The sequence below is a fragment of the Neolamprologus brichardi genome, chromosome 6 (assembly GCF_056152115.1).
Source record: "Neolamprologus brichardi isolate AB-2024 chromosome 6, ASM5615211v1, whole genome shotgun sequence".
NCBI classification, from domain to species: Eukaryota; Metazoa; Chordata; class Actinopteri; order Cichliformes; family Cichlidae; genus Neolamprologus; species Neolamprologus brichardi.
This window is the reverse complement of record NC_142109.1, coordinates 10138044-10163965: the sequence shown is the minus strand read 5'-3', so window position 1 is coordinate 10163965 and position 25922 is coordinate 10138044. Positions and strand designations below refer to the sequence as shown.

The window sequence follows — 25922 nt, the reverse complement described above, 5'->3', positions numbered from 1 at the left end:
GAAAGAGGAAACCAGCGGCTGAACAACAGCAGCACGTTTAAGCTTGATAATCTGTTGTTAGAATTTATTTAATTTAATTTAATTTACTTTCTACACCAGGATCCTTTGTAGCTGACGGCTGGTAACTGTGCAGGGGCGGATCTAGCAAAGTTTAGCCAGCGGGGCCGATAGGGCATGAACAGGGAAAAGGGGGCACAAAGACAAAATTTAAAATGTCTAGCTTTTAATAAATAATTATCTGAATCTTACACCCAAAGTTTTAATCTGATGTAAAATGTATAGAAGTACATTACTGTATATAGTAACTATTAAGTCTAATTAGGGATGGGTATTGATAAGATTTTCACGATTCCGATTCCATTTTCGATTCTGTTTAACGATTCGATTCTTTATCGATTCTCTTATCGATTCTCTTATCGATTCTTTTTTTTAAAAAAGGAGAACACTAAGGTCGATTAGCTTAGAACTTTGTTTTATATCTTCTCTTTGAACAAGATAGAAATTTAGGAGTAACATGGCCTTACAAACCCAACAGTGAGATCTTAAGAGATCCACAGCCTACGGCTCTTCAATGGGGTGTCACAGGGTCCCCAGGAAAAAAAATTGTAAATGTAAAATAATAAAATAAATATTCTTCTGTAGCAATAACAAAGTATAACATAAATTATTCAGTAGCAATTACACAAGAATATCCAGTAATGTCCCTGCCTACAATTAAACACATTCACTTACCGAAAATCATCTGCTGTGGCAAATGGGTGCAAACCTTTGACCACAAACTTAGTCACTGCTCGGTGACATTCGTCTATCCTGGCCTGAAAGGAGACGCTAACGGTAGACTGCAGCGAGAACTGCCAGCATCTGAGCCAGACTCTGTCTGTCTGTCTCATCATGGTCACCTAAATGCACAGTAATGGCAGGTTTTGTAATAAGGCAGATCGCGCTAACATAATATGCACTGTTAGTTGATTATTTACCTGCCGCATTAACGGGAGAGGACGTGCAAACGTTACCGCTGCTGCTGGGTTGAGATTCACGAGTCCGGAGCGGAATTAAAAACACGACATTCATTTAAGGTCATCGCGTGTTTTGTGAGCAAATGCTTTTGTATATTTGTAGTGTTTCCTCCCTTAAATGAAATATCTACTTTGCAAGTATTGCAAGTTGCCCTGTTGTCATCCGTTCTCGTAAAGCAAAACCAAACTTTTGAGCGTTTGAGCCGCTTAGGCGCCGTGTTTCCTGCCAGGTAAATGACACTCCGCAACGTGGTGACGTCATTCGGGGCGACTGGAATCGATAAGGGAATCGTTTGCAAAAATGGCAAACAATTCCAAGGAATTGAAACACTGGGAACCAGTTCTCAACAAGAACCGGTTTTCGATACCCATCCCTAAGTCTAATATACCCTAGTAAGCTATAGTACTTTTTCCATCTGTGCAGTCTGCAATTCTGTTGAAGAAAGATGTTGAATCTATTTAAATATTGTAGAAAAATAATTTGATGCTGTGCTTTTTTTTTTTCACACTGCATCAAATTAAAGTTGATTACGTCAATTAAGCATTATGAGGTGGAGGGTGGGGGGTGGTTTATTAGATTGATCAGTGTTGCTGAACTATGAAATATTTTGGGTGTAGTGTATTTTTTACATACAGGTATAACAGAATAGCTTTAGTGTTGTTGTTTATTTATACTTGAGTATGAACTTATACAAAATGCAGCAAGATATTAAAACGTTTTATTGATTAAAAAGCACACTATATCGGATTCATATCGGTATCGGCAGATATCCAAATTTATGATATCGGTATCGGTATCGGACATAAAAAAGTGGTATCGTGCCATCTCCAATTGAAACCACGAATAAACCTGTGATAGAAGCTGGTAAAACCCAGAAACCTTTTCAGATGTTTCTGGGTTTTACCAGAAATCTACCCTCAGATGTAGATTTCTGAGGGTACAGGCCAGTTGACCACAGCCTTTACTTTTACAGGGTCTGCTTGCAGTTGCTCTCTTCCCATAATGAATCCCAAAAGAGACACAGAAACTAGTGCTGTCAGCATTAATCCCGTTAAAATGACGTTAACGCCATAACCGCTTTAACGCAGCAAATCTCCGTTAGCGAATTATCGCGGTTTGCCCCGCGCATGGTGTAACAGTTGCTATTGTAATGCAGTGTATCACCACATGGCGGCGCCTCCTGTCTCATGACTGGTGTGTCACCCCCTTTTTGTTCTTCTTCGCACTCCTCCTGTAATGGATGCTCCCGTGTGCACGCGGACTAGTGTGCGCTTTAGTAATGTGTGGTAGAGGTAGCACTTTTATTTTTGATATTGTAAATAAATGAGTACTTTTTGGAAAGTCAGAAGCTGTTGCTCATTCGCTATCCACCTGCACACCCCCGCGGCTGGCTTCATCTCCACCGCACGTTACAATGGGGCAAACCGCACGGGGTGAATCTCTGTTAACTTGCTAACGGAGATTTACCGCATTAATGCGGTTATGGCATTAACATAATTTTAACAAGATTAACGCTGACAGCACTAACAGAAACACATTTTTCTCCTGTCACATAGGAACAGTTTTTTGAGAGGAGCTGGAGAACCAGACGGACATGTTTCTAGTGCTCCTGGAGAGACTTAGAGAAGATCAGGATATCATCTAGATATACAAACACAAAGTGATTATTGAAATCTTGTAGCACATCGTTGATCGGGGCCTGAAACACTGCAAGGGCATTGGTCAGACAAATTGGCATAACCAGATACTCAAAATGTCCAAAAGGGTGTTGAATGTTGTTCTCCATTCGTCTCCTACCTTAATTCTGACCAGGTGATAAGTGTTACAGACTTCCAGTTTAGTAAAGATAGTCTCTCCTTGAAGCAGTTCAAAAGCAGTTGTGAGGAGAGGTAAAGCATACTTGGTCCCTGCGTACACTTTCACAGTCAAAACAAAAGTTAAGAACGAGTGTTTTGTCTTTTTTTTTTTTCCATGAAGGAAAATCCAGCACCAAAGGGAGACAAAGATGGGCGGATTATGCCACCTGTGAGGGAGCAGCCGAGGTAGAGCAGTCCTGGGGGCTGGCTGGGTGGCCAGCAGCATAGGTGGAGCAACCCTGCAGGCCAGCCAGGTGGCAGAATATATGTTCTCAATTTAGCTGATTTAGCTGAATCACAGAATTTAGCGATTCTGGAAAGAGAAGAATTTAGCGATTCCAATTCCATTATTAACATCAATTATCGATTCAATTTCTTATCGATTCTCGTATGGACCTTCATCGCATTCTCATTGGCTCCACTTCAAGAGTGACCACCATCACTTTAACATGCTAAGCAGCGTATCAAAGGCATTACAGTAATGCAAATGAATTGCATACTGCATATATTTCCTCTTTTGTTGTGATCAATGTTGGGGTTGTTACTCGAAAAAGTAATTATTACACATATTATACACAAGACTTTTCTTAAAAAGTAACAATAGCCACCCCAGTCACTACCTAACACACTCAACGTGTCACAGCATTTTCAGTTTCTTGTGTTTTGGTATTTTTCTGCATTATGATTTATGGTTTGATTCTTTAACTGTGCTGTTTTGTTTATTCTTTAGTTTAGTTCAGTGTCAAGTTTGCGTCTTTGTGATTTGTTTCTCATTTCCTGTTTTATTTTGTTAGTCTCAGTCCTATGTCAGTGTATTCAAGCTGTGTCCCAAAACGTCGGCTGCATCCTCCGGAGGCCGCATTTGAAGGCCGATTACGTCACAGCCAGGCGACAAAGGCTGTCCCAATTCGTTGACTCCTTCAAATGCGTCCTCCTTTTCCCCGAATTTGAAGGATGGGTGAGGTGTGTCCTTCGTGGCCCACCATATCCCAGAATTCATAGCGCGGCCCAGCCAAATTTCAGCTGCCAACAACGGCAGCTGAAATTTGCAGACGGCCAAGTTTATTAAATTCCACCGAGACAGCGGTGACGCAAATCTGAAGGCTAGACCGTCCCATCTAACAACCTCGCACTTCCGCCCTTCTCGGTCTTCGAAGGACCCGGCCCACGTAGACCGTGAAGGCCGGGTCCTCCGAAGGATGCAGCCGACGTTTTGGGACACAGCTAGCTTCAGTTTTACTTCCCCCTGTCTCGTTAGCCCTAATTTCTCCCAGCTGTGTCTCCCTCCTGTTTCCTATTCCCTGATTACTCCACTGTGTATATAAGCCCTGTGTTTTCCTTTGTTCTCTGTTGCGTCATTAATGTTTCCTACCCTCAGTAAGCTGTGTTTGTCTTGTACTCCCGTTTAGTTTCTCTGTTCAGAGCTTTGTGTTGTTTTTGTGAGTTTTATTTATGAGGAGATTTTTCCAGCAGTAAAACTGCATTTTGAGTTCCAGTCCCGTCTTTGAGAGTCCTGCATTTCAGGTCCTTTTTTCCTGCCTGCCACACAGCCTATCATGACACAGCATGCTCGTACAAAGCTTTTTATTATAATTAACAGAGTTGATATTTGGTTTCCCCTGCAGCGAAGCAATAGACCACACCTCCGCCAGAGTAATAAAGTACATTGCTTAATAACTCCCAGGAGAAAGTAATTAGTTATTCTACTCATTACATTACTTTCATGTTACTCTGTAAAATAACCTCAGCCACACTGTCTCATAATTAGCATTTAACAATATAAATCTCGAGGTTGCAGTTAGGGATGCACCGATACCGGTATCGGCCTCGATACCACATTTTCTAAAGTACTCGTACTCGTTAAAAGTCCCCCGATACCGGGGACCGATACCACGGTCTGAGACCTGTCTATGTTTGAGTGGCATGTAAGGGGTTAATCACAGGCGCCGAGTGCCCGCCCCCAGGCCCCGGCTGCAGCTCAGAGCTGAGAGAAGGGGAGGCGAGACAAGTCAGCCATGTGGAACTATTTCAAAGTGAACGAAGACGCGAAAACAAAGGCAGACTGCAAATTGTGCTCAGTGAAATTGTCCAGAGGAGGCTCAAAAGGTAGCGCATTTAACACAAGCAATTTAATCAAGCACCTAAAATCCCAACACGACAACGAGTACAAAGAGTTTACCCACGCTTATTTACCCATGCTTATTAGCACAGAGGAGCATAGCTGATGCTATAGCAGTGGGACAGAAAATAGTTGGGCATTTTAAACATTCCGCCTTAGCCTACTCCCGCCTCGAGGACATTCAGGGACAGCTCAACCAGCCAATAAAGAGACTGCAGCAAGACGCACAGACGCGCTGGAACAGCACGTATTACATGCTCCAGTCCCTCAAAAACCGAGTGCTGTGCGTGTATGTGTCCGAGCACGAACTCCCTGACTATCTCACCGCTCACCAATGGGCTCTTATGGAGACGACTGTTGCCATCCTCGCCCCCTTTGAGGAACTAACTAAAAAAGTGAGCAGCTACGACGCACTAGCCTCTGATGTCATCCCAGCTGTGACTGTGCTAGTGAGACTTCTAAACAGAGAAACAGACGAGTAAATACCTCTCAGCCCCATGTAGCAGTGTGGAAAGTGAAAGGCGTTTAAAAAAAAAAAACCCTGCCACTCACTTTTTCTCTCCATTAAGTGAGTCATCTTAGACTTGATGTTAATACCTACCTCAGTTGCACTGACTGCCACAGTTCTATGTTGGTGGATGTTGTTAGTTTATTCAAATATTGTGCACTAAATAGCAAAGATGTTTATTAATGCCCCTTGTGTTGTCCAAAGCGGCAGAGTTTACAATAAACTGAAAAAAATACTTGAGTTGCACTGTCACTGTTTAAATTTTTTTTTCATAATTATTTATTCTGTAATATGTTGCATACAACACGCTTTTCATTTTAAATAAATGTTCTTAATTCCAAACCAGTCCCTTGTTTTGTTTTGGGTTTTTTTGTTCAATTATAGGACTAAAGCTGTTACCTGTAAATTTAAATCATGTTTTTATTAAGTACTCGGTATGGGCGAGTACTGAAATGCAAGTACTCGTACTCGTTTCCAAAAAAGTGGTATCGGTGCATCCCTAGTTGCAGTCCTACACACCAACACAAATCCCTGCGCTAATGACGGCAAACATGATCTTTCTCTCAGTATTTAGGTGTAAAGAGACTTTTGAGTGATTCTACTTTAGAAACACAAACAGGCAGAAAAGGAGCCTGCAGTGTGACTGCTCATTCCTGCTTTTGCTACCTCTTGTAGTGCAACGCTCGACTGCTAGGCTGGGGTCAGCATTCACTCAGCTAACGTCACAAACTGAAATCAGCTAATTGTAGCACAAATGCAACCGTCAAAGAACTGTAACCGTTCAACGGAGGGAGTTTCTTGTTTTGTTTTTTCCTCCAGTCGGACAAAACAAGTGCAGACAAGTACAGCCACACTCTTCAATAGCGTACACACCCATTCTCACACGGCATGGAATTAATCTTTTATGATTTAAACTTAAATGCAGCTTTTGGTTTTTTTTGCTTAACTTTTTGAATATTTAACAAAAAACATTTTTGTTGTGCGTTTGAAGGCACATGTATTTTATTCAAATAACATATAGAGGAAGCTTTCTACAGACAGCTGAACAGTAAAACCAGAGAAACCATTTATCCTATTCTTATCCCAAAGCCCTGCAGACAAACTGCCACTCTGTTTCTGTATCACCACTTCCTAATATGGCAGGATGTATGCCAGACATGGGGAAATAGTTAAGCCACAACCAATAGAAGTGGCACATGACACTTCAGAAGTTGTTCTGAATGTTCAGAAGAAGGGTGAGACATTTCAACTGTGACCAAGACGGGACATTTATGAAGGTATTTTCTCATTATTTTGTTCTGTGCAGGCCTAAAGCTGTTAAGCTTGTTTTTATGACCATTATATTATGTTTTAATGAAATGCTGAAAAACTAATTATAACATCAGTAACATTAAATTTGAATGCATTTTCAAGAACATTTTTAAATTCTTTGTTTATATGCAATTAAAGACATACATGATTTTCCTACTTCAGTGACACATTCTGAACTCTATAACAATCAAGACAAATTCCACACTAGGAAAAGCAAGTCAAGTGTCAACTATTAGACAATTATTTAAAGATCGTAGATTATATTGTGTACATTGTGTTATTGTGATGATTTACTGACATACGCGTATATAATACTGTTCTTTTATTCCTCTGAAAAGTAAGAATTTGTGTTTGTGTGAATTTGGTTCAGACGTTTGTGGTCCCTGATGTCTTTTCTGCAGACGCGTCTGTCTTAATGATCACTCGATTGCTGCCAGTGGGTCAAACTGTAATTTGCCCACCACGTTACTTTATGACATTAGCACGAAGCCTCCAGCTGTGCTCCAAAGCTGTTAGCATGGCTGTTTCATTATTAGATTGTGTCACAGCAGCACCTGAAAGAAAAGCTCTGAGTTTGATTTTGTGTTTGTTTGTGTTTTGCAGGCACTCAGGAGAATAAGTCATGAAGTTTCTCGTGTTTGTCCTGTTAGTATCTCAGTGCTCGTCACTCACCAGTCAACAGTGTCACCACTGTGAACAAACATCCTGCGACTGCTCGAGCCAAAACCTTCGAGAAGTCCCTGCAGCCGCTTCAAAACTCATCACTGAGCTCGATCTCTCTTTAAACGCACTGGAGACGATAATGAAAGATGACTTTCTTTCATATGCCGCTTTGAGGGCTTTGTTTGTGAATAACAACAGGATCAAAACCATCCATGAAGACGCATTTCACCCACTGATTCATTTGGAGAAACTGGACTTGTCCTCAAACCAGTTGGAGACTTTGTCTTCTGGTTGGTTTCAGAACCTGACTTCTCTCCACCACTTGAATCTTTTGGGAAACAAATATTCAACACTTGGTCAGGGAAACCTTTTCCTGCCACTGAGGAGCTTGAAGACCCTTCATTTTGGAGGACCTTTCCTTCAGTCTGTCAGAAAAAGGCATTTTTCTGGCCTTTTTGGTCTTGAGGAACTTGTTTTTGAAGGAAATCATCTGCAAGTGTATAACAGAAGGAGTCTGAGACAAATTGGACCCATTAGCCATGTAACACTTAGTCTCAATGGAGTATTTCAGAGAGGTTTAGCAGTAGTACGAGCTATATTGTTAGACGTTGTTCATCCAAACACAACAGTGACATTCACTGACACACAGTTCAACAAAAGTTTGCAAATGTTCCCACTTCATGTGGCCATCAAGCGTGGTGCTACAGGTCTTAGTTTCAAAAATGTGAACATGTCTGTGTCAGCTTGTGTACAACTTATGAATATTTTGTCGGGCTCTGATCTAACTTTTTTTGCCATTGAAGATTCTCAAATCTTCAAAAATGAAGAGAAAGTCCTTTTGTATCACATAAACCTAAACAGCTTGGATGTCATCGTCTTCAAAAACATTGATATTCAGTCATTCTACAGTTTCCCTGCCCTGAATTTCCTAAACAGTATGAAACTAGTAAGAAGGGCATCTATGATAAACACTATGTTGTTTGCCATTCCTTGTAAATCCATTATTCATTTCACAAACCTGGAGGTTTTGGACATCAGTGACAACATAATCGGAGATTTGACACTTATGGAAATGATGTGTCATGGCATGGGTGTCCTTCTAAATCTCCACACACTCAACATCAGCAGAAATCGTTTGTCTTCAATCAACAGCAAACTTTTCACTAGACTAGAAAAGCTCGAAAACCTCGACATGAGTAGAAGCTCATTTGACAGCATGCCTTCGACTTGTTCCTGGCCAGCAAGTCTCAAGTTCTTAAACCTTTCGTCAACTTCTCTTCCTGAGGTGACATCCTGCCTACCACAGAGCCTACAGATCCTTGATTTATCCAGAAATAAACTGACTGTCTTTGACATTGAGTTACCGCTTCTCAAAGAGCTGTACATCTCTGGCAACAAGCTTGGAAATCTCCCAGATGGGCATTTATATGTCAACCTCGCAGTTCTCTCCATTCAAGACAACAACTTGGCCAAATTCAGCAGTAAAAACCTGCATGATTACCAGAGCCTGAGGGTCCTGGAAGCTGCTGGCAACCCCTACGTCTGTTCATGTGACTTTGTAGGTTTCGTGACAAATGACTTGATAAAACAAGAAGCTGTAGCTAGACATGACTTAAAGTCTTACATCTGTGACTCTCCCGATGCAGTGAGGGGGGAGAGAGTGTCAGACGTGAAGCTGTCAATGTTTGAGTGCCACACAGTTTTATCGATGTCTTTGCTCTGCTTAGGCATCCTGCTGCTGTGTGTGCTCATTGCAGGTCTGTGTTATAAGTTCAGCGTTGTGTGGTACATGAAGATGACCTGGGCATGGCTAAAAGCAAAGAGAAAGCCAAAGTTGAAGAAGGGAGTGCTCCAGTACGATGCCTTTGTGTCCTACAGTGAAATGGACTCCGGCTGGGTGGAGGCGCATCTGATCCCGGCCCTGGAGCAGTCGGAACCGCCCCTCCGCCTCTGCCTCCACAAGAGAGACTTTGTTCCCGGAGGATGGATTGTAGACAACATCATGGACGCTATAGAGAAGAGTCACAGAACGCTCTTCGTCCTCTCCCAGAACTTTGTCAGAAGCGAGTGGTGCAAGTACGAGCTTGACTACACACATTTTAGATTGTTTGATCAAAACGATGACGCAGTTGTGCTGATTCTACTGGAGCCCATTGACAAAAATAACATCCCCAAAAAGTTCATCAGGCTGCGGAAAGTGATGAACTCCAGGACGTACCTGGAGTGGCCTGATGATGAAGATCAGATCCCAGCGTTCTGGCAAAGTCTGAGAACAGCGATCGAAACACCTCAAGTTGACGATACAAACAATCTATAAAAGCATTTATAGATAGAAATATTAAAATGAGTGTACATTCAAATTATGTTTTCTAAGTGTTACAATGTCAGTGATGTATGCTATGAATATAGCGTAACATAATACTTTTATCTTTTAGTACTTTATTTTAACAAAATTAATATGAAAAGTTATGATCTAATTTTCTTTTAAGTAGAATGTAATTTAGTACATTTTTTTAAATAATTCCATTTTCTCAGCTGACTCACTTCAATTCAATTCTTTTAATTTACAGGACAGGAGAATGTATACTTATAATGTTGCGGTTTAAAAAAATACCTGCATTTGCATTTCTGAAATCCTCTGATTTAATTTCATCCAGTTATTGTGCCAATTGTGTTTGAAATGAAATGTAAATTCTGCCTGCAAATATGCTTTTCTCTATATTTTATAACAGTAGATTTATTTTCTATATGAATGTATGCACACAAACCATGTACATGCATATACTCATGTAGGTTTACATAATAAGTAAAGTGAGATAGTCAGTAGTCTTTTACTGGTCATAATTGTTTTATACAGGTCATTCCTACTATTCAGTTTGAAGGTAGTAAAGTTTTAAAAACAAAAAGAGGCAAATTTTCAATGATTTTATGATTTTATCTGAAAGACGATTTATTAAACTATTACAAAAATAAACTCACAAAGCCCAGAACATTATATATAACAATTTTGTTAATTTTCTCCCTTCAATTAACAGCAAAGATATGTATAATATTGTTTTATTTTATTTAGTTAATTTTAAAATAACACAGGTAAAACGGGGTGCACAGGAGAAACAGTGGACAGGATATGACATCATGCCCCAGTCATTCTTAATTCACCGTTTTATCAAAGGTTTGCATGTTTCTAACATCTATTAATTAAAAATGAAAAAATAATAACTTTTTAAAAACATTACTACTGAACTTCTTTAAATTTCCTTTTTACATGAACACCTGTAGCTTTTGAGTTTGTAACCAAAGGCCATATGTATAAGTAAGTAAAGATTTTATGATGACTTAATTTTTATATATCATAACTAAATATTAAAGAATGACAATGTCGATAATCGCCATTTACCTTGTACAAACATCTAAATTATTGTATTTTGTCATAGAAAATGGTCTAAAATCTTTAGTTTGCATGTGTGCTTTTTATAATGAATATAACATGTTAGACAAATCACAAAGTTACTGTGTTTGTTTTGCGTGTCTTTGTGCTTGTGTGCCTAAAAGCGTGTGTAATTCTTTGTCAGCCTCTTGAGAGCTGACATATTGCTGCTATTGATCTTTAGCCCTAAAATCAACACAGAAGCCTGGATACTGATGACAGGCAGACCAGGGGAGTCAGGGTGTCCTGATAACACACACACACACACACACACATTAAATAATGCTCTACATGCACATATAAACAGAAGCAAGACACGTGTATACAATGTTACAGTACAAACCAGGTCAAATTGGCCTTAATCTGTGAGACAACTGCAATTATTGTGCAGTTTTCTGTGAAGAGTGTATTTCCTTTTTTATTTAAACTTTATCTGTAAGTACCAACTTAGAGCATATTGCAAAACTTAATTTACAGATGAAATCTGTTATTTCTGTTGTCTTTGTTTTTCTCTTTGTGTTTTTAAAGGAGTCTTGTTCTGAAGCACTACCAGCCTGGTTCATAGACACAGACTAAGCCTAAGTCAATAATCAGTAACAATCTCCACTGATTAAAGCCTTTAGTCCAAGACTAGCCTTAATCCATGTCTGGGGAACTAATGATGCATGAGTTAAGTTTTAAGTTAGAAAAGCACATGGGTTTATGTTGGTAGCTTTTTGGAAAAACAGCACTGAAAACAAACCTACTTTTGTCTTTGTGGCCATTATTTTAGGTCTACATCAAACCGAGAGGCTGAACGGCATTTTATGGACTTCACAATTGGTGGTGCAGGTCTTTAAAACTTTACTTTAAAACTATGTGATAGGACATCTGGTATCTGAATATCTATTTTAAAATCTTTTTGAATGAATAAGCTCAGGCGGCCGAATCCCGACACAAACCAGGGAAGTTGTAAATCATAGAAAGATGGTGCAACACCGTAGAGTTTGTAGTTTTGGTCTTTTTGTATATTGACAATAAATGATAAAATATCTCCTCCTTGTCAGCTTTAATTGGTTGAGTGGTTTTATACCATGAGATGCTAACAGCTCACCTGCTTATCAGTTTATTCCTTGAGGGCACTCTGATTTTCTCTGTTTTACTCTCCAAGTCAACCAGCGGCCGATGGCGCGTTACTTGGGTGCTTTAAAGAATATTACACTGTGTAGTTCGTTAGGGAGAGTGTGTCTGGCCAGCCTGCTGTCGTAGGGGGCATGTGGTGGGCTGATGTGGGTTCAAAGTGTTCCCCTTTAAAAGTCAAAACAGCATGTGATTTGATTTCATGCTCTTTTATCCTTTAACTAGCCTGATAACAGGGACGGAAAAAGGCAATGATGTGTTTGTGTCCGCGTCTGGATAACAAATCTCCATCATCCCCTAGCAGAGGGTCCATTAGCTTCGGCCCCCCTCCCCGGTTGCCCAGTGATAAAGTAAACAATGTGTGTTTGACCAATCCCGCGCGCAAATATTTGTCCTGGAAGCTGCCTCATCCGACGCCAGTCACACACACGCCTACTGGCGTGTGCGGAGGTATATATAGGGCCAGTCCTGGAGGGCACATCGAGTGAATCCATCAGTGACCCAGGCCAGACCTTTATTCTTGGACAGACACTAAACCTGGCAGCTAGGTAAGGTAAGGAAACTCAATATAAGCGTTTTTTTCCTTTTTTTGTTATTCCCAATCAAGTTCTTACTGTCCCTCTTTCTGCATTCATCTCACCAGGATTAGAAGCCGACATGGCTGCAGGTGTCATCAGGAACTTTCTCATCCAGGCTCCGACTCCGGCCTACTTCCCCATGATTTTTCAGCATTCTCCGTGTAAGGACGGTGCCTACGAGAAGGCGCTGCAAGAGAAGCCAGAGGAGAGAGAAGACGAAGAAGAGAGACAGGCAGATGAAGACGAGGAGGACGAAGAATCTGAGGCTCAGGAGGAAGAGGAAGAAGGTTTGGAGGAGGTTTTCTTAAACCCCGCTCACCATGCTCTGGATGTGACCAAGCAGCTGCTGAGGTTCGCCGACGCCATCAGTCGCGATGTGCAGCGCTATTTCGGTCGCTGCTCCGGTGACCGAGAGGCGTGCGACATCTACAGCGACTCCATCTCCATCACCACCGGCGGGCGTCTGCGTTACTATGACGACCTGATGAGAATAGCGAGAGGAAGTCCTGAGATGCAGGAGAACAGCTTCAGGGCCTGTCCTGAAGAGCAGAGAGCTGCTAAAGGCAACAGCAGCGGGCTGGGGCCCCTGGCTGAACTGTTTGACCTCAGGGCCCCGAGCAAGGGCCGAGGCCAACCGATGATCAAACGACACCTGCCTCTCAGTTTCTGGACCGAGCCGATCCCCAGCTGCCCTCTGGTCACTCTGAGTAACACGCTTGACATCGCACACGGGACCGGCGCCTCGCCTTCGCAGGACCTCACACGCACGGACGAGAACGCGCACATGCACTATAACGTCCCAGCGCAGCACAACATGCACACCCTCGACAGCACTCAGCCAGACTTCAGCGACCTGTTGGCAAACTGGGATCCAAACCCGGAGCTCACTCACACGCTGACGGAGAACACAAACATGCAGCACTGATCACGCCAGCCTCAGCCTGGGACTGAAAAGACTCCACTTATGATCCTTTTACAAATACAGTTTTCTGCAGTTTGAAAGGGTCGGGACAAAGAACCTGCCATCTGAGCAGAGTGAGATTTAGTTTAATAAAGAAAATGTACCAGGACCCACCGTGTCCTCTACTACTGCAACATAGTCGGATGTGAAACTGTTACGCTTTATTTCTGTTGCATAATATTTTGTAGAGCTGCTGTTGATATTTTATAAAATAGATTCATTAACATGAGTGTTGACTCTTTGTTGCTGTTATTTACTCCCTAATTCACAGTTTGGATTTTGTCAAATATGGCTGTGTTGGGTCGAAAAATTGAATTTTTCTGAATAAACCCATCATCGTTTTGGTCATACAGTCGTGGAGCTGTTAAAAAAAGAAGTTGAACTTCTTGTTTTGCCGCAAGGATGCACAGGTGCACTCCAGGACGCTGTAACATCCCTGCTGTGTGTGGCTACAGCATTGGGTTACAGGTGTAAAGAAAACACTACTCACCACACCCATCGTTTATCTCACGGTATCTCTACTGTACATAGATGCTGTCCAAGGTTAAACAGACGGGCAGCAAAACAAACTTTTCTTTTGCAGCTTTTTCCTGGAGTGAAACCCTTCACATTAATGCGCAATTTACCTTTATCTACGAGTCAGTATTAGAGAGACGACAGGAAACTAAAAATGGAGACAGAGAGGATGCTGGAAGCAATAACCTGCTTCTTTGAATCTCAGAGCAACATTGAGAAACCTGGACGTAGTTCAATAAAGTTCAAAGATATTCATTGAGTTTTAAAGTTAGAAACAGAAACAGATGTGGCTCCCTTCCACAGCACGTCTTTTGTCCCGCTCCCTCTCATCAACCCCAACCGGCCACAGCTCCCTGAGCATGGTGCTGCCAGAGGTTTCTTCCTGTTAAAAGGGAGTTTTTCTTTCCCACTGTTGCCAAGTGCTTGCTCATAAAAATTTTACCTTACAATATAAAGCTTGAGATGACTGTTGTTCTCATTTGGCGCTATATAAAAAAACTGAATTCAGCAAAATAAATAAGACTTTCTCAAACTTCAATCTCAACTTTTGAAGCAAGTTTTAAAATCCTGAAAACAGCTGGACAACCTCTGCCTGTGGAGAAAGACTCAGCGCTGTGAGCTGTGCGTATGTCAGTGTTACATGCACTGGTTTTAGATTAACTGAAGCGCACATCGACACGCACAGTAAAACGCAAAGCATCTGCATGACAAAGACAGCACTATGTTGACAGCGCTCAGCTTCAGTGATATTTCATGTTGCTAGCTTGAAGAGAAAACAAAGAAACTTGCTATCTTTCTTGATTAATGGTGCTGTGGGTTTAAATTGGAGGTCATGACAGGGGCAACTGTGGAAAGTGGCCTCTGTAGTTTGAGTAAACATAAAGGGTGTGATAAATGGTTGTTAATCCACTTGTTAGTATCACTGTGGGAGTTTTTAGGTAAATGAGGGTTTGATAAGGAGCAGAAAGAGGAGTTAAAGTTAAAAGGAGCGTTTTAACGCTACCATGTGGTGTATGGGGAGGTCTATTTAAACGCTATAAACAAAAGAAACACAAACATACGAGTAGGTGTACGTGTGATCAAACACAGCAGTCGATCATCCAGTTTACCCAATTCTGAATCTACAAGGCATCGTTTGATTGGCCGAGACTGGAAAGTTTCCCCTGCAGGCGTGACGCCTGATTGGATGACAGGGAAGGCCAGTAACATTCTGACACACACGCTTCATCTTAGATAAATAATCGTACAAAGAGTAAAAGACACACGCATTGACGGTCACCTACACCTAAGCACAGGTACCAGAGCAGCTCAGACAGAGACGCAGACATGAAGACTCACAAGCTTTTGTTCATAGCGCTGCTGGGCCTGCTGCTGTGGGCCTCCTGCACGCAGGCCGAGGACAGCACTGACAGCCAGACAGAGTCGCAAGAGGAGACGTCTGAGGAGGCATCGGAGGAGACAACCGAGGAGGCGGAGGAGGAGGCAGAGGCACCAAAGAAAGAGAAAACAACTGAGATAGAGGAGGAGAATAACGTCATGATCCTTCACATCAACAACTTTGAAAGAGCCCTCAGCGAGAATCAGTATTTACTGGTTGAATTCTGTAAGTGGGATGTCTTATAGTCTGGAACAAAATCCTGATTATTATGATAAATGAGCTCTTTCTCCTTCTTTAGATGCCATTAATAACTTGTGATGAATTTTCCCTTATCGCTTTGTTCTGTCTTCAACACAATTGTTATTAAATTTGAGTTGCTTTTATGCACAAATAACATCAGTGACAGCAAAGGTTGGCATAAGGTGCCACATAAAGAAGAAGTTGTGCAGATTTTATGTAATAACATGAAAACTAAAATGTAAAATAAGAATTAATGCTTCTTGTTCATCCTGGGAACATAATCTAATCTAAACTGATCAAAGAAGGTTAGAAAATAAGGCAGGAAGTGAAAAGATTATCTCATTTTGCTGGCAAGGAATTTAAAATTTGATCAATTTATAAAAGAGAGAAAATCTAAGTTTTCTTTCCCAGCCTTTAACAGCGCCGAGGCATTATCGCACACGTGACACATCCTAACCAGGTGTTGTGCGGGTTCAACTCTCCCACAGATGAACTGAATCGGAGAGGCCAGGACAAGGAAATGTGACATGGGGGAGAAAGACGGAGCCCAACTGCCACTTTTCTATCAGCTGCTCATTTCCATGAGTATCTGGACAGGAGCTGCTGATAGCAGCAGAGGCCTGCTGTGGACAAACCCCTGTAGTGTCTCCCTCTGTCTCTCACTCTCTCTGTAACTTCCATTGAACTGTGTGTGTTCATGTGTTTTTATATGTACTGTAGATGCTCCTTGGTGCGGTCACTGTAAACAGCTGGAGCCAATTTACGCCGAGGCTGCCGAGAAGCTGAAGGAGGAGGAGCCGGAGCTGCGCTTGGCCAAAGTGGACGCCACGGAGGAGAAAGAGCTGGCCGAAGAGTTCGACGTCGGAAGCTACCCCACTCTGAAACTCTTCATCAATGGAGGCCGCAAAGAGCCTGTCGAATACACCGGTGAACACACACACTTATACACAAACACAAGCAGCTCTTTATGCATCATCAGTGAACATCATCACCTGATTGTGTATAGTTTGCATTTTTCCACCTCCCAGCACCTTCGAGAGTTATCATCTATCAGTTTGCACACTGAACCAAATGTGTGTGTTTAACCTACTGTATAACCCAGTTGGTGTTAGATCTTTTTTAATTATTATAATTTTTATGAGTCTTTGTGTGTCAAAGCTGTGGTTCCCACAAAGGCCTGTGGGATGGGTACTGCTTTACTGAGTAGAGCAGCTGACCCGTATGCAATAAGGGTTGGAATCTGCCTAGAGGTCTTTACTGGTCTTTCGCTCAACTTTATTACAATAAGAATCTAATGTGACCAAAAAATATATTTTCAAAAAGTAGCCCTTCATCAGCATCACTTCTCATATTAAAACATGTTGATTTGAACTCATTCTACCCTTTTTAAAATTAAAATAATTACTGTAAATTCATTTTTCCAGCAAAGAGTCCAATCCAGCCACTGGACAGGTTTGGAAATGTTTTTTAGATGACAATTTGGGGCTTTTAACTTTTTTTCTGCTATAAACCTTCCCCAAGGCCATTTGCACTTCACGTGTAATTAAGTGACAGATAAACAAACAAACACCAGTAAAGTTCTTGTTTTTTCACTATTGGCTGTAGAAATAAATGGGTCCAACGTTTAAAAAAAATGTATTTTTTGTGAATTAATGAAACCTGTGTGCTTTATAATTACAGGACAGTCTGCACGATAAGCTACCACAACTTTTTCTGTACTTTTACACATTTATTTCTTACAATTTAAGTCATTCTGACAGATTTGTTTCATTTACTACAGCAAAACTTCTATTTATTTAACTACACATTTAGCAATATGCAGTTAAACCACCGACCGATTACTTAAGGTCAAATCTGGGTTGGCGGTATGTGCCCCTCGATATAAAATGACTTTGACTAGCTGTTTCAAATATTTACCCATAACCTTTTAGCTAGTACTAAAAATAAAAGCTAGCTAGCAATTCCAACATTTATTAATTAAGCCAGACTTTTAGCAGCCATTACAAATACTCATTACCTTTCTGACTGTTCCTTAATTGAATTCATTGACTGCCTGTTTCTACTCTCTTGTTATCATTTCTGCTCAAAGCTGAGCTACAAGTTGATGTTGGGGACTCTTTGCTTCAAAGCACCTGAAACAGCCGCTTTATGTCGACCTTTTCTCTGCAGGTAAGAGGACGACGACGGGGATAATCCAGTGGATGAAGCGTCGCACTGGCGCCGGTGCTGAAGCCCTGGAGTCTGCAGATTCTGCAGCTCAGTTCATAGACGCCCATAACATCACTGTAGTGGGATTCTTCGAGGTCTGTCCTTCAGTGCTAACATTAAATCGTGCAATCATCTGTGAGTGCTCGTAACTCCATGCTCTCGCCCTCTCCTGCAGAGTTTGGATAGTGAAGCTGCTCAGGTGTTTAAGGAAGTTGCTATGGACACGCCTGACACAGAGTTTGGAGTCACAGCCACTCCAGAGGTTTTCCAGAAGTATGAGGTGAAAGGCAGCTCCGTGGTGCTCTTCAAAAAGGTACAAATATTTTTGCAGAGACTTTGCTTTGCTGCCCTCTAGTGTCCGGAAATGGTGAGTGCATGTTCCTGTTAAAGTCCAAACGTCCTCGAAGATATTCTGATCAGTTTATGCAAAAATAATCAAAGATCATTAAAATTAAATGTTACATATATGCTTTGATAACTTTATGATATCCATGTCCATGTAGCTGATGATAAAATAAATTATTAAGCCTATTGACCATGAGGAGAAAAAACATCAGAAAAAGAGACTGTGACATATAACAGAATCAACTTCTTTGAGTCTATGAGTCATTTCTTTGAATAACTTCACTATAAAACAGATTTTGATGAATCAGTGAGAATATGACAAAATAGTTGTAATAATATTTGTATTTATTTAAAAGGGGAAAAATGCAACCTGGTAGGTTGATATTATTTATAGATAATTAAGAAAAAACAAACATAGAAAACCATTTAAACATACTGTATGTAAAAGAAAAAACGTACACATATGAGGTAACAAATCAAACATTAAAACCACTAAAACTGAATTAAAGACCAAAACACATTAATTACTACAACATTTATGGATTTGAGAGGGTAGATTATACAGTAACTACTGTGTTATAGATGTGGAGAAAGAACGCACCGAATTATGATCCTTAATCCTGCAGGTGTAATATTTCAAGTATGTAAAATGTAAATGTGTGTGTGTGTGTGTGTGTGTGTGTGTGTGTGTGTGTGTGTGTGTGTGTGTGTGTGTGTGTGTGTGTGTGTTTGCTAGTTTGATGATGGCAGAGCAGACTTTGTGTTGTCAGAAGAAGGGAAGCTGGACAAAAACAACATGACCACCTTCATCAAGCAAAACAGTCTGCAGCTGATCATCCGATTCAGCCAGGAGGTAACGCACACACCAGTGAGCAGACACGAAGAGAAAACTGCAATTAAATTTAAAAAATGATAGCATAATACTGTGTGTGTGTGTGTGTGTGTGTGTGTGTGTGTGTGTGTGTGTGTGTGTGTGCATTTTCAGGTAGCAGACAAAGTCTTCAACTCTGGCATCAATGTGCACTGCCTTCTGTTCATGAACTCCACAGCGGAGAGTCAGATGAGGCTCCTGGAAAAATTCAAGGCTGTTGCCAAGGAGTTCAAGGGAAAGGTAACTGTCCTGCTCTGTGTGCGTGTGTGTGTGTGTGTGTGTGTGTGTGTGTGTGTGTGTGTGTGTGTGTGTGTGTGCCATGTGGATCATTACAATGTAAGGTGAAGACTTTGTTTCATCAGTGCTTTGTCCTCTAAACTGTTGGAAATGTGATTGTGTGTGTGTGTGTGTGTGTGTGTGTGTGTCATACAGCTGCTGTTCATTCTGATAGACGTGTCAGAGCCCCTGTCACACGTGCTGAGCTACTTTGCCGTGTCCAAGGACGACGCCCCCACGATGCGCATCATTAATATGGACACAGGAAAGAAGTACGCCAGTGACCCAGAGGAACTGACCATAGACTCACTACGACAGCTGTGCCAAGAGGTTGTGGATGGTACTGCAAAGGTACTACAAACGCACACAGTCCCCGCCTTCTCAAGTCTGTATGTGACTGTGAATGTTAGGTTAAAAGCACTTGGAGTGAAGTAATGTAATGAGTAGGAAAGTACTGTAGAAGTACGAGTTCTTCTAACTCGTCCTTTGTTCTTCTGCAGCCTTACTATCGGTCAGAGGATATCCCAGAGGACTGGGACAAAGGACCAGTTAAAATCCTGGTGGGAAAGAACTTTGACTCCGTCGCTCTGGACCCGACCAAAAATGTGTTTGTGGAGTTTTGTAAGTCAAGCCTGGACAGGGATCTTGTGAAATCAGAGCGTTCGTTTATTATTCAACTCAATCAAATTTGCAGTGAAGTTTGCCAACATCACTTTGATCATCACCTTTCTCTGACTTCAAATTCATTAGTCCTTGATTCAAGCTGCTTCACTAAATGATTTTTAGAGTCCGGCACTAACTTGCTCAGAGTTGCTCCGGTGTCTCATCTTACTTTAATGTCCTGTTCTAACAGGAAATTTGGCAGCTGGAACCCTGCACAAACACCGAGGATAGACATTTCCAATGCAGTCTTTAAACCTTTGACAAGAAAAATATTTGCATATCCACCAACAGTGGATTCAAGGAAGGAAAACTCCTTGAATTTACTACTTCTGAACAAAACATCCTCTCAAGAGAGTATGGAGCAAAGGCTGTAGAGTCTATAGCATAGGTGTCAAACTCTGGCCCGCGGGCCAAATTTGGCCCGCAGCCTAATTACATTTGGCCCGCGAAGCCATACCAAATTACTATTAGAGCTGGCCTACTGGTATTATACAGCTAATATATATATTGTTTAGTATTAAGCTTTGCTTGTTCCATATTCAGTTTTTCAGCAAAACGTGTTTGAGTCCATAAAAAGAGATTCATTCTTATATCTGGAGGAATAAATATATTTCAATAAATATTAACGTTAGCCCGCGACTTTGTTCCAGTTTTGAATTTTGGCCCACTGTGTATTTGAGTTTTACACCCCTGGTCTATAGCATACTGAACGATTTTAATGTTACAGAAACTACAGAAGAGGACACAAAACAAGCACTAACAGAAGTAGATTAAGCTACTGAGTGAAGGAGGTACTGATATTAGATGCAGCATCTAATATATGATAACATTATCATTCAAGTGTTGTGTTAAAGCTGGAGAGAACTCAAAGTGAAGCGACAGGAAGCAGAAGCATAGTCAAGCAATATTTATTTACAGTTTACCAAAGAACATCATGAAGTGTTTGAGACAGAGAAGCAGAATGAGCTGGTAAAAGGGTCGGAGCTGGCAGCGTGCACGCAGACTCCTGATGCAGAAGAGCGAAGGCTAATCTGAGCCAGTGAGAGCAGAGAGGGACACTCAGACACAAGTAATCTGTGCAAGCTGGAGACCAGAGGAGGTCCACTCCAGGAGTGGATCAGCAAGGAATTAGCAAGAGGTTTAGTGAGTGGCCCGAGAAACTGAACGGTTGATTATGTGATTGGGCAGCATGCTGGAGCTAAGGACCGGTATTTGAGGCAAAGATGATTGCACATGATTGGCAGCTGGAAACTCAAGCCACCAAGCAACTGATTCCACTCCTGTAATCAAAGCAGGGCATGTGGAGAAAGATACGGATTTGGGAAAAAACTCTCTGAAAAAGGCTTAGCCTGGAGAAAAAGTAGTATAAATTCACACCTGTTCTTTTTATATGTTCGAGGCATAATTATGCTGTGGCTGTCGTTTAATCTTTTAATCCTGCCAGAATTTGCTTAAACGTTCTCTTGCACACACTGAACAGCTGATTAGAATTTGCTGGCCAAACACCAATGCAACCAGTCAAGACTACAGCCACAAAATGTCTTATAAAATAGCATTTTAAAGCCGGAAGGTCGATGGTCACCTTTGCTTTGCCATAGTGTTGTTCTTCAAAAACACTTTTTTGGCCAATATTTGGTGCCATACACACACAGAAGCAGAGGGTGAGACGGTGAAGATATTTCACCTTCGGTCAGATGCTGATCTGGTGATGCTGACCTTTTGTGTCAACCGCTTAATAAATTCATTCAGCGTCTTGTGACAGTTTTTCAAATTCTTCATTCTGTATTTGGTGGTGAATAGATGAACAAAAGTAAGAAACACATACAAAGAAGATAACATCACATTTATAGAGGTATGATAAAATGAACATGATATCTATGAAAATTAACAGAGCTGGGATTTATAATGGATCTAAAAAAAAAACCATCTAGATGTTAGTAATGCAAGTTTCATTCAGATTGGCCCACCCATTAAGGTGGAGAAAGGGCACATACTCTGTAAGAAGATTATTGTTCTCATTTAACACAAGTAATTAACTTGGCCACGTCACTACTCTAAAGTCAGATGGGGCAAGAGCAGTAAGACAGGCCAACAGTTCAGCTGGATTTCTAAAATAAAGAACATACACTATGTGGACAAAAGGATTAGGAAACGCCTTTTAATTCAGGTGCTTTCAGTTTCATTGCCACAGGTGTATAAAGTCAAGCACCTAGCCATGCAGTCTGCCTTTACAAACATTTATGAAAGAATCGGTTCTGTAACAGGATGCCACCATAGCAACAAGTCAGTTTGTAACATTTTCTGTGACATCTATAAATTCCACGATCAGCTGTAAGTGTTGGTAGACCACGTATAGATCATAAAAGACGCCAACTCTCTGCCGACTCAGTAACTGCAGAGCTCCAAACCTCTGTCATTAACATCAGCACAGAAACTGTGCACCAGGAGCTTCATGGCATGAGTTTGCATCTCGAGCAGCTCCTGTTGGTGGAACATGGAGCTGGCCAAGTTCTTTGGTCCATATAATGTGTGTAGATTAGTATGCACCAAACAGGGAGTTGGCATTAAGGAAGTTAATGTTTATTTAGCTGAACTTAAGGTTTGTTCAAACACGGTAAGAACCTCCTATCCTTTCACATTTCCTTTAAGCAACGAAGCAGATCTCTAAAATGGTTATTCCTCTGTGTTTACTGTAACATACAGCTGAAATAATCCACCTTTCATTAATTCATCTTCACCAACATTAGAATGAGGTTCCTTGTATGTGTATCTCTGTGTGTCTGAGTGTAGATGCTCCATGGTGTGGACACTGCAAGGAGTTGGCTCCCATCTGGGATCAGCTTGGTGAGAAATATGCCGACCATGATGACATCATCATAGCCAAAATAGACGCCACAGCCAATGAAGTGGAGTCTCTTGACATTAAGAGTTTCCCAACACTCAAATACTTCCCAGCTGGTGACAAAGAGGTACACACACACGCGCGCACACACACGCACACACACACGCGCACACACACACCTCGACACACTGCATTCTTTCCTTTTCTCTCAGGTGATCGAATACACTGGAGAAAGGGACCTGGAGACATTTTCTAAATTCCTGGATGGTGGAGGAGTTTTACCTAAAGAGGAAAAGGATGAGGATGACGACGATGACGACGATGATGATGATGATGATGAGGATGAGGTGGATGAGAAGAAGGAAGGCGACAAGGCTGCTGGCGATAGCAAGGTTTGTGTTACCGCTGCAGATCTATGCTGTTTTTCTTTTAAAAATAATCCACAGTTCACACGTTTTCCTCTTTTTCAGGAGCCTGATGAGTCCGCAGAGGAAAAGACCAATAAAACATCCAAAGATGAGCTGTAATGTCACTTTTTGGCCAATCAGGATCAACCTAGCAACTTTGAATTTTCTTAATAAAAGTGATACAGGTTTAAAGTGTTGGCTTTGTTGTGAAAAAGCTTTAAACTTTTTGTCTCGATGCTTGCTTCTTTATATGTCTGTTGAGTGCTTCACACGGCTGAATTTGACAGGTTCAACACAGACGGTAATATTTATAGAGACTCTCCAAATGTGTCATAAAATTGAGCTTCAGCAGGATTACGAGGACACAATGGACCAGGATCAAGGTTGGACGTAGCAGTGCAGTGAAAAGAATTTCTTAGAGATTTCTTGGAAACGAGTCACATAATGATTTGTTCTGTGAGTTTCTTTGTGTACAAACTGTGATCAGCTGACTTGTGCTGCTGCTCTGATATTCACTGCTCTTTATCTTGAATTCAACAAGACATAACTGTATGTGTTGTGAGCTATGTGGCTTATTTCTAACCCCCTTAATATGATAAATCTAGTGTAAAAAGTAGAAACCAGTGCATCTATCTAATCAGCATCACCTCAAATATAAATTAATGTCTGCTACCCTTTATCACTGTGTGGGAGGTATTTGTTATACAATATGGAGGACTCAGGCATAGAACTGAACTCAAAAGCAGCTTTATTGCTGAACTTACATGAGACTGAATAGAAAGACTAAGCAGACATGTGGGAATACAAGCTAAGAAACTACACAGGAACTCCAAACAGACAGGACACACAGCTTGAGGGAAAGACAAACAAGGGCTTAAACAGACACAGGAAGTAATGAGGGAGATGGAGTGCACCAGGGAGCCCAGGTGAACTAAATCAGGCTAACAAGACAGAAGAAGCAAAAACACAGTGCACACATAAGAGACGATCAAAATAAGACCAGAAATAAACAAACACAGAGACAGAGACCCGGACTCGAGACAAACTAGATGCAGGTAAAGACTAAATAAACAGAGACATGACTGACCTGAGACAACAGGGTGACCAACCATAGGGACAGGGCACAGTGAGAGTGGACACAGAAGCATGAGCAGAGCCAGAGATGAAGATAACTAAATTTTACAGACTCAAAAGATCAAAATACAAACAGGTTACAGCCAACGAGCTTGATTTTATTTATATAGTACATTTAAAACAACAACTGTTGAGCAAAGTTGTACATTTAAATAATCAAGAGATAAAAACATAGGAAGACATGGCAAAATTTAAGAAGCATAAAGTGAGAAGATCTGAGTAAGAAATAAGACAAATAAAAGTAGTATGAACTTATTCTCATTTAAAAGCCAAGGAATAAAAGGTCCTGATGTGAAGCGGCAGTTTGTTTCACAGTTTAGGAGCAGTCACGGCAAAGGCCCGATCTCCTCTGTGCTTTAATTTGGACTTTGGGACAGCTAGGAACATTTGATCTGCAGACCTCAGTGATCTTGCAGGAGTGTACCAGTTCAAAAGATCAGAAAGGTATGAGGGTGATAACTCGTGCAATGACTAGGACATGAAGAACTAGAGTGTAATCACATAATAACTCCAAGAATGAACCAAAAACCCACAAAACTTAAGAAACTGGGAGGAGCAAGAAAAACTCAAGAAACTAGGAGGTGTTAGGACCCAAAGATCCTAACACCCCTGATGTAACCTAGTAACAGTACTTCCATCCCAAATAGTGCATCATTGTAAACGTTATCACGATACAGCAAACTAACCGGTGTAGCCTGAACTAAACTGCCAGCTGTTTTCATGCAAGCTCTGAACAAGACAAAATTCATATATTTAATTTGCTTTGGAAAACATTTTACAGACATAATTTTGCAATTTTGATCCAACATTTGGTTAAAAAACTCTAAAATGAATCAACATTAATTGCAGATCTAAATTTGATTTTCTAAAACTTCACTTGCTGAGCAGTCCTTACCTTTGCAAATAACCTCTCATCTTCTTCTCTTGCATCACTTTAACGCTGCAGCAGCTGTAGCGCTCACAGACACAATGTGTGACAAACTGGAGAGAAAAAGTTTGTGTTTCCTGATAATTGTTGAGCTGATTGAGAAGTAGTTGAAATGGCTCTAGGCTTAAAAAAGTTAACTAATTCAATAATAATATGCTTTAACCTGCCTAATGATAATAATAATGCACATCCATTCACTGTTCACATGCATTTAGGTGTGCAGAGTATCCAGCTGAGGTTCAAAGTGACCATCAGAATGGGGACGAGAGGTGATTTAAGTTATTTAATGTGGCACTTATTGTCATAGTGCAAGACAGGGTGGTCTGAGAATTTCAGAAAACGGTCATCTACAGAGATTACTCATCACAACCATCTGTAGGGTTTGCAGAGAGTGGTCAGAAAAAGAGAGAATATCCAGTGAGCTGCAGCTCTCTGGGTGAAAATGCATGTTAATGTCAGAGGTCAGAGGAGAATGGCCAGGCTACTCTGAGATGAACAGAAGCAACAATAACTCAGATAACCACTACATACAGCCAAGGTACGCAGAAGAGCATC

General features: G+C 41.1%; 3 protein-coding genes across 3 annotated transcripts; all 3 read left to right on the top strand.

Annotated features, from left to right (window-relative positions):
- Window positions 1–6581: 6581 nt before the first annotated feature.
- On the top strand, window positions 6582–11034 carry LOC102780322 (toll-like receptor 2 type-2). Its single transcript, XM_035910069.2, has 2 exons — window positions 6582–6777; window positions 7415–11034. Exon 2 carries the CDS (start codon window positions 7434–7436, stop codon window positions 9789–9791), a length of 2358 nt encoding a protein of 785 aa, XP_035765962.2. The 5' UTR covers window positions 6582–6777; window positions 7415–7433; the 3' UTR covers window positions 9792–11034.
- A 1428-nt stretch (window positions 11035–12462) lies between these two features.
- Window positions 12463–13523, top strand: percc1 (proline and glutamate rich with coiled coil 1). Its single transcript, XM_035910051.2, has 2 exons — window positions 12463–12573; window positions 12664–13523. The coding sequence occupies exon 2, from the start codon at window positions 12678–12680 to the stop codon at window positions 13521–13523; it is 846 nt and encodes a 281-aa protein (XP_035765944.2). The 5' UTR covers window positions 12463–12573; window positions 12664–12677.
- A 1830-nt stretch (window positions 13524–15353) lies between these two features.
- On the top strand, window positions 15354–23974 carry pdia2 (protein disulfide isomerase family A, member 2). Its single transcript, XM_087842504.1, has 11 exons — window positions 15354–15678; window positions 16414–16620; window positions 17863–17996; window positions 18077–18214; window positions 18983–19099; window positions 19232–19357; window positions 19550–19744; window positions 19894–20014; window positions 22847–23025; window positions 23111–23290; window positions 23369–23974. The coding sequence occupies exons 1-11, from the start codon at window positions 15402–15404 to the stop codon at window positions 23423–23425; spliced, it is 1731 nt and encodes a 576-aa protein (XP_087698630.1). The 5' UTR covers window positions 15354–15401; the 3' UTR covers window positions 23426–23974.
- The last annotated feature ends 1948 nt before the right edge of the window (window positions 23975–25922 follow it).

What these genes read in the sequence shown, in the direction of transcription:
- LOC102780322 (XM_035910069.2), top strand. Translation starts at nt 7,434, where the DNA reads ATGAAGTTTCTCGTGTTTGTCCTGTTAGTATCTCAGTGCTCGTCACTC.
- percc1 (XM_035910051.2), top strand. Translation starts at nt 12,678, where the DNA reads ATGGCTGCAGGTGTCATCAGGAACTTTCTCATCCAGGCTCCGACTCCG.
- pdia2 (XM_087842504.1), top strand. Translation starts at nt 15,402, where the DNA reads ATGAAGACTCACAAGCTTTTGTTCATAGCGCTGCTGGGCCTGCTGCTG. An exon ending in AGAGCCTGTCGAATACACCG is followed by an intron (nt 16,621 to 17,862) that starts GTGAACACACAC and finishes TTTTCTCTGCAG; the next exon opens with GTAAGAGGACGACGACGGGG. An exon ending in CCGTGGTGCTCTTCAAAAAG is followed by an intron (nt 18,215 to 18,982) that starts GTACAAATATTT and finishes TGTGTTTGCTAG; the next exon opens with TTTGATGATGGCAGAGCAGA.